General features: G+C 43.4%; 1 protein-coding gene and 1 long non-coding RNA gene across 2 annotated transcripts in view; one reads left to right on the top strand and one right to left on the bottom strand.

Annotated features, from left to right (window-relative positions):
* Positions 1-1836, bottom strand: part of LOC106310414 — a 4087-nt gene extending 2251 nt beyond the window's left edge. The window contains exon 1 of the long non-coding RNA XR_001263780.1: positions 1607-1836. This is a non-coding gene — a long non-coding RNA (uncharacterized LOC106310414). The remainder of the gene's footprint in view (positions 1-1606) is intronic.
* Positions 1837-7356: 5520 nt separating this feature from the next.
* Positions 7357-8739, top strand: part of LOC106308648 — a 2195-nt gene continuing 812 nt past the window's right edge. Inside the window, exon 1 of the mRNA XM_013745788.1 lies at positions 7357-8377. Within this exon, the coding sequence (XP_013601242.1) occupies positions 7357-8377 (1021 nt within the window). The remainder of the gene's footprint in view (positions 8378-8739) is intronic.

Raw genomic sequence — 8739 nt, 5'->3', positions numbered from 1 at the left:
GAGCTCAACTCAGGAAGAGCAAACAATCACAAGTCATGAGCTAATAAGATCTATTACACAGAAACCCATACTACCCGACATGAACTAAAGACCCTACAATGCACATCCTTTTCATCTTTTCGTCCTTTTCATCAGTGAGTAGCCCCAACAAGGCTTCTACCCCATATTCTTGTGGATTGGCCACATCTCCTATGGATACCTAGCGTGGACTACTACCCCACATACTTTCCTTAGACTCTCTATATGATCCCTTATTCGTACTTATTCTTACATCTTTCACTTATCATTCACAACACGTCTCAACACCTTATCATCATATTCTTGACCACCCTAACATGCCTACGTTCTTATCACTTCAACACGTACTATCGTCTAGACAAGATCAATCACATATCACATCACACATACACACAATATCTAGAACTGATTAACAAAGGACTAAGTCCCATTGGTTACTCAACATGAGGCAAGTTCACAGCCAAGTCCTCACCTTAGCTTTTTGCAGAAGTAGATCTGGATCTAGGTTTGGGGAACAGTCACTTCTCGAGATCTGATTTGAGAATCGGATTCACACAAGAGAGAGATGGGTTTAGAATCTGTCATTTTCCAATGACTTAGAGCTAGAGATCTTAGTTTTACCTTTAGGGTTCAGATCTCAGTTGCTTGCACGAAACTGAATCAAGGAGGCGGCGGCTAGGAGCTCGGTTGCGGCGGCTAGGGCTTCGCGGGCGGCTGGCGGCTGGCTTCGCCGGAGATGGAGCGGCGGCGGCTTGAGGCGGAGGCGGCGGCGGGGTTCTGCTCAGGCAGGGCTTCGCTTGCTGTCTCTCTTGTGGCTGAACCCTAGGGAAACTTCTCCTTTTATAAGCAATGGGAGGGGTTATGTCTAGGGTTTCTTCTCCTTGGGCCTCCTGCACTTGAGTTTCCTTTTGGGCCGGGCCCGGGATGTTACATCTCTGTCAAAGCCACTAAATGGCCCAATGCAAAATTAGAACTTACTATGTACATACAACAGTTCAATAACAACTTCACCATAACACATTCATCAATTTCACGACATCCAAAACAACACATACATAGTGAATATAACCACGCCTCCATTCAGTGGGTTAACACACCCATAAGTGCCACATTCTAACTACACTTGTGCTCGACGGACCTACTATACCCAACTTGGCAAACCTGCCACTCCCTTTACTGTAGACTCATGCACACAGTCTCATTCTCAACAGCGTTCAATATCATTAAACGTCAATTCCATTCATCTAGCAACCTAGCTCGTTCAGTTTATTATCACATTCACAATTATCAAACAATCCATCACATCAACATAAGTCAATCTGTTTTAATACTTTATTAATACGAGATTCTTATGCATCAATCAACACAAATCTAACAATCTAATATCGATCAAAGAAGCTAACCAATTTTAATCCGATACAAAGAAATATATAGAATCAAAAGAAGAAAACCAGTTTTCGAAAGCACCTCACTTGGATTGGAGATGAACAAGATCTGGATTTGAAAGAAAAGTATATTTAAAACACAAATCTGAAAAACGAGATGAAGAAAGACAAATCAAGATCAGGATTGGGATCAAGCGACAAACCGCGACACTAGCGAGGTTTGGTAGCAGCTCCGCGTGACAAAGGTGGTGGCTGCAAGGATTTGAATCTTGATGGCTTGGGGCTCGAAATCTCTGCCGGGATTCACTAGGATATCTCTGATGGGGAAAAAAAGAGAAAGAGAGGGAAAGAAAAATACGTGCCACCCCTTGCAGCGAACTGTTTAATTCAGCTCACCTCTTATCACCGATCAAAATGCTACGGAAGATTAATAAAAAAAATATAAAAATTAAAAAGAAAAAGCAAAATAATTGAAAAAAGAATGACACTGATTTAAACGAAACGACGTTAACGACGTTAACACCGTTAACGCATAAACTCTAAACGTAAACTCTAACCCATAATGGCAGCATTAACGTCTAAGTTTGTTCTTTAGGGTTTAGGGTTTATAGAGTAGGGTTTAATGTTAGTGTCTAAGGTTTTACGTTTAATGTTACTGTTTAGGGTTTAGGATTTTGCATTAACAAGTTCTTTTTTTCCTGTTATATTTTTTTTTAATTTTAATATTCTTTTAATTAATCTTGTATGACACTTTGATTGGTGATAAGAGAAGAGGTGAATTTGACATTTCACGAGAAGAGATGAATGCAAGTTTTGTTCTTACTTATTGATGCAGCAGCACCCTCTTCATTTAATCTTGTCCAACGGAAACAACCGACTAGTTCAAATAATTTAAACCTTGTTTTCCTTTTTATTACTTTTAAGTTAATGTTGCTTTGTTTTCCTTATTACTTAAGTATTAAGTTTCCTATTCTCTTTAGGGTTTGTTAATGAGAATAACTATATAAACGAGTCTAGACGTCTTGTTCTAGACACACTTTGATATTGAATTTAGAGCTTTGGCTTTTATACCTTGTGTGACTTGATTAAATTCGTCCCCCAAGAAGTTGGCCTCAAGAAGCTATCGAAAGAAACTCTTGATCGATCCAAGAACAGGTCTCTAAGAACCCTACAGTTCATAGATCGACCGTTCACCCATTCGTACGCTGCACAAGGTTGGTATCAGAGCTCTGCTACGCTCCGAAACTTTCTCAACCGCTACTATGGTTCGCAAAAGTCGTGCTCAGCAATACGCTGATGACGATACCCCCGCTACTCAACAATCCATCAACGATCTCCAGTCCCAAATCACAAACCTTGTTGCTGCTGTTACCGCCTTAACAACCCAACAGACCGCCCCTGTTCAACGCCCCCGCACCGATCAGGTTTCTCTCCACAACGAGTCAGACGAGGATGATAATCCATTCGCTCCATTCCGTCAGCATAGAGCGCGGCGTCGCAATACTAACGCCTATGAGTCCGATTCAGATAACGAACAAGAAGATACTACTTGGAAGTTATGTTTTAAACTGGAGATCCCCGAATTTAAAGGCTCTACAGTCGCAGAGGAAGTACTCGATTGGTTCGTCACTGTCGAAGAAATTCTGGAATTCAAAAATATACCTCTGGATCGTTGTGCTTTCATCATCACAATTCGTTTTCGTGATCGCGCGGCAGCTTGGTGGTATCAGGTGAAAACTACGCGTGCTCGACTAGGGAAGCCAAAGATAACTTCATTGGATAAACTAAACGTGAGATGCAAAAAATTTTTTGCCATATAATCACGATCAGTTTATGTTTCAGAAGTTTCAAAACCTCCGGCAGGGTTCTCGCACCGTCGATGAATACGCAACATATTTTTTTAAGATGATCAACCGTGTTGAGGTTCGTGACACGGAAGAACAGCTGACGATGAGATTCGTTGGAGGACTACGACAACAAATTCAGTATACTCTCAATCTGTTCCGTCCACAATCGCTCATCAACAGGCCCTCACGGTGGAAGCTCAAGCCCGTAACGGTTTCTCAGCTTGGGGTATCGCGCGTGAAACTAGACAAACCTCAGCCTCATCACAACCTTCCACCACCGACACTACCACCACTAAAACAAAAACAACAATCGTACCGGCCAACGCCAATCAACAAACTCGTCCATCAGGCTTACGATGTTACTCGTGTGGTGAAACCGGACACAGACAGTCGGTGTGTCCTACGCGTAACAGACGCGGGTTACTCATCGAAGAAGCACACCAGACGACGATCTTGACGATGAGGAAGAACAAATTCATGAGGAAGAAGAGGTATATCCAGACACGAGACATCTTCTTGTTCTTCGCCGATCATGTCTAGCGCCTAAAGTTGAACAACAATTCCCTCAACGAAAGAAACTTTTTCAGTCTCGTTGCACGATCAATGGCCATGTTTGTTCTTTTGTGATAGACTCTGGAAGTTGTGAGAACGTGATAGCCGCTGATGCTGTCAATAAACTTCAACTACAAGACGAGCCTCACCCGTCTCCATATAAACTTGCTTGGCTTCATCAAGATCATGATCTCTATGTCACTAGGCGTGCGTTAGTATCCTTCTCCGTTGGTCCCACATACAAAGATCTAGTCTACTGTGACATCGTACCCATGGATGCTTGCCACTTACTCCTAGGCCGGCCGTGGGAATTCGATCGCTGTATAATCCACAATGGGTTTCTTAACACCTATACCTTCATGATTGACGATCGCAAGTACGTGTTGAAGCCATCACCTTCAGAATCACAGCCTTCTTTGGCAAATCCGGTTATACTCCTTCAACGCTCTCCGTTTGAATCAGCGTTACGAGATGAAGGCTTTGTCATCATCCTGGTTACTAAACCGTCTTCTTCTGATCACCTATTAAAAATTCCTAACGCGTTTGCAAACATTGTTCACCAGTTTGAGGATGTCTTTCCTAATGACCTCCCTGAAGGATTACCACCTCTCTGCGATATCCAGCACCGTATAGACCTCGTGCCCGATGCTGCTTTACCTAACCGGTCTCACTACAAGATGAGCCCGAGTGAACACGAGGAGCTTAGGCGACAGGTTGAAGATCTCGTCTCCAAAGGCTTTTTGCGTGAGAGTTTGAGTCCATGCGCCGTTCCAGCGTTACTTATTCCTAAGAAAGACGGCTCTTGGCGTATGTGTGTTGATAGCCGAGCGATCAACAAGATAATGGTGCGTTATCGTTTTCCTATTCCGCGTTTTGATGACTTGTTAGATCAAATCGGCACAGCAACAATATTTTCGAAACTTGACCTCAAAAGTGGAGATCATCAAATTTGTATCCATCATGGGGATGAATGGAAGACGTCATTCAAAACTCGTGAAGGACTTTTTGAGTGGCTTGTTATGCCTTTCGGGTTATCTAATGTGCCTAGCACTTTCATGCGTGTAATGAACCAGGCCCTGCGTCCTTTTATCGGGAAGTTCGTAATCGTCTATTTCGATGATATTTTAATCTTCAGCGCATCTTTGGAAGACCATATCCGTCACCTCTCTGACGTCTTGACTGTCCTCCGTCGTGACAAGTTCTATGCTACACTCAAGAAGTGTGAATTTGGCTCGTCTCAGGTCCACTTCCTCGGCTACATCGTCTCTTCGCAAGGCTTAGTGGTGTATCCTAGTAAGATTTCGGCTATACAATCTTGGCCTGCTCCGACTACAATCACCAAAGTTCGCAGTTTTCACGGGTTGGCGTCTTTCTATAGACGGTTCGTGTCCCAATTTAGCAGCCTTATGGCTCCTATTACGGATTGCATTCGTGAAGGGCAATTTTCTTGGTCAACAGCGGCGGCACAGGAGTTCTCTATCATCAAAAATAAGCTCTGTTCAGCGCCTATACTCGCCTTACTGGACTTCTTGCTTGTGTTTGAGCTCCATTGTGACGTGTCAAAGACAGGAGTTGGTGCTGTCTTGAGCCAGAAAGGACGACCAATCGCATTTTATAGCGAGAAGCTTGCTGGAGCTCGCTCGCGATATAGTACGTATGATGTGGAATTTTACGCCATTGTTCAAGCCATTCGGCATTGGAGGCATTATTTGTTTCAGAAAGAGTTCGTCCTCTACACTGACCACAACGCGCTTAAGCACTTGCACACCCAAGGAAGAGTTTCGTCTAGACATGCTTCCTGGATAGGCTACCTGCAACAGTTCACATTTGTGATCAAGCATACGTCTGAAGCTTCAAAACGTGTTGCAGACGCCTTGAGTAGGAGACATTCGACGTTGGTGGTTCTTCACACGTCTGTTACTGGATTCAGCACCTTCAGTGACCTTTACCCCGATGATCCATTCTTCGGTCCTATCTTTCTTTCACTTACTAATGGCGTACCGTCCGCTAACTACACTCTCCACGACGGTTTCCTTTTTCAGGGTTCCCAACTATGCATTCCTGATTGTAGTCTCCGTCTCCAGCTGCTGACCGAGTTACACCATGAAGGTCACGTGGGCCGCTATCGCACTCTCCATCTTGTTGCTTCTTCATATTTCTGGCCAACTTTAAGACGCGACGTTGAAAGATTCGTTGAAAGATGTGTAACGTGCCAGACTTCTAAAGGACATTCTTCTAATGCTAGCCTTTACATGCCCTTACCAGTCCCTACCCAACCATGGACTGATATCAGTATGGACTTCGTTGTTGGACTACCTAGAACTTAACGCGGCTTTGACTCTATCTTTGTGGTCGTTGATCGTTTCTCCAAGATGGTCCACTTTATCCCTTGCAAGAAAACTACGAACGCGGTGCAAGTAGCCACTTTTTTCAGAGACGTCTATCGCCTGCATGGTCTGCCGTCCTCTATTGTGTCTGATCGTGATTCTCGCTTTCTTGGACACTTTTGGCGGTCACTTTGGAAACCTTTGGGTACTTCCTTGGATATGAGCTCTGCTTATCATCTCCAATCCGATGGCCAAACCAAAGTTACAAATAGGTCTTTGGGCAATCTTTTGCGTTGTATGGTGGGTGATGCGATCAAAACGTGGGATGCACGCTTGCCACAAGCAGAATTTGCGCATAACCATTCTCTTAACCGCAGTCTAGAATTTTGTCCATTCCAGGTTGTATACGGTATTATCCCAAGAGCCCCGGTGGACCTTTCCTCTCTTCCTGATCATACGAGAGTTCACAGTGATGCGGCCACATTTGTTAACTCCTTGGCACAGATTCATACGAAAGCAGTCACCAATCTAGAAACATCGGTATCCAAATACAAAACCGCTGTAGACAAACACAGGCGTCGACTGGTTTTTAATGTTGGAGACTTCGTATGGGATTATCTCACTCGGGATAGAATGCCGACACATGCTTACAACAAGCTGAAAGCCAAGAAGATTGGTCCGCTTGAGGTGTTACACTAGTAAAAATCTATCGCATAGCCACTGTAGTGCCACTTAAAAACCGTGGCTATTTAAAAGAAGCCACGAAACCGCCACGTAAAAGCCACGAGACGTAAAAAGCCACGGTAGAATTAAAAACGCCACGATCAAGTCACGAAACAAAGCGTGGCAGGTGAAAGCCACGGAGACGCTACGAAATTTTCGTGGCTGTATAAAATAGCCACGAATTTGCCACCAATAAAACGTGGCACCATTTTGTTTTTTTTGTGCCGACATCAAAAAGGAAGTGTTACGTCCAATCGTTTGACGAAATGGGATATAGGCACGGTTGTTTCATGGCTGTTTCGTGGCTATACATGCTTTTTGAGTCTTTATTCTGGTTATGGCAGAGAAATATTCATTTGGCATAAGGGAGCCACGAATATTTCGTGGCCTTGTCGTGGCTATTTCGTATCATATATACGCTTCATAACCGTGACATTTAGAACTTTTGTTCTTCTCTCTAATTTTCAGAACAAAATGTCTTTCTACTTTCAATCTAGAGAATGGATGGATCAAAGAATTGATCCTGAGAGTAATCAGGTTTCTGAAATATTTCTTGGAGGTGTTGATGCATTTATTCAATTTGCGTGTAATCAAGAAGATTACAAAGAAAGAGAAACTTTGTTGTGTCCGTGTGCTCGATGCAAAAATGTGAAGCAACGTGAAGCAAGAGTTGTCGCACGACATCTATTCTTGTACGGTTTCAAGGGAAATTATTATTTTTGGACGAGTCATGGAGAGAAATTCAACGATGTTGGTGAGAGTTCCGGGGTGAATCATTCGACGGGTGAAGAAGAAATGTTAGAGACTCCTATTTGGAATGCTTATGAAGATCACCACCAGAATATTCCAGAGGTACCCGCAGACATTGCGCCAGCTTACATGCCGGAAGCTATAGAAGAGACAGACATAGCACAACCCTATCATGATAGTGTTTTTGAAGCATTTGAAGCAGCGACTCAACCTCTCTACGAAGGATGTGCAGAAGGAATTTCTCAGTTGTCTCTTGCTTCGCGGATGATGAAAGTGAAGACAGATTATAATCTACCAGAAGCTTGTGTAGATGAGATATCTGAAGTATTTAAAAACATACTTCCGCAGCCAAATAAAGCTCCAGCAACATATTACGAGACAAAGAAACTGACACGGTCGCTTGGGTTACCCTTACAGAAGATTGACGTATGTGTGAAGAACTGTATGTTATTTTGGAAGGGAGACGATGCGAAGTTGGTCAGTTGTCGGTTTTGTGGAGAAGATCGCTACTACCCAAAGAACGGAAAAGGTAAAAACAAACCGAAACAGAGAATGTTTTACCTCCCAATAGCAGATCGTCTGAAACGTCTATACCAACTTGAGGCGACATCTTCCAATATGCGGTGGCATAAGGAACCTGTAACTCCGGAAGGAGAAATACATCATCCATCTGATGCCATAGCGTGGAAACACTTCAGTGAGTTATATCCTGGATTTGCTGCTGAAAGCCGGAATATTTATCTATGCTTATCAACGGATGGGTTTAATCAGATTGGTATGAATGGCGAAGCACATTCCCTTTGGCCAGTTATTGTAACTCCACACAATTTGCCTCTGGAAATGTGTATGAAAAGAGAATTCTTATACCTCTCGGTGCTAATTCCCGGGCCCAAACATCCAAGAAAAAGTTACAGAGTTTATGGAAAGATGGTGTGGAGGCATATGATATTTCAAGGAAAGAAAGATTCATAATGCGAGCAGTGTTGATGTGGACGATAAGCGATTTTCCAGCGTATGGGATGCTTTCAGGTTGGACAACACATGGTCGGCTATCGTGCCCATATTGTCAAGATGAGACAGGTGCGTTCTGGTTACGTAATGGACGGAAACATAGTTGGTTTGATTGCCACATAAGGT

This window comes from Brassica oleracea, chromosome C8 (assembly GCF_000695525.1).
Source record: "Brassica oleracea var. oleracea cultivar TO1000 chromosome C8, BOL, whole genome shotgun sequence".
NCBI lineage: Eukaryota > Viridiplantae > Streptophyta > Magnoliopsida > Brassicales > Brassicaceae > Brassica > Brassica oleracea.
This window is presented reverse-complemented; position numbering and strand designations above follow the sequence as displayed.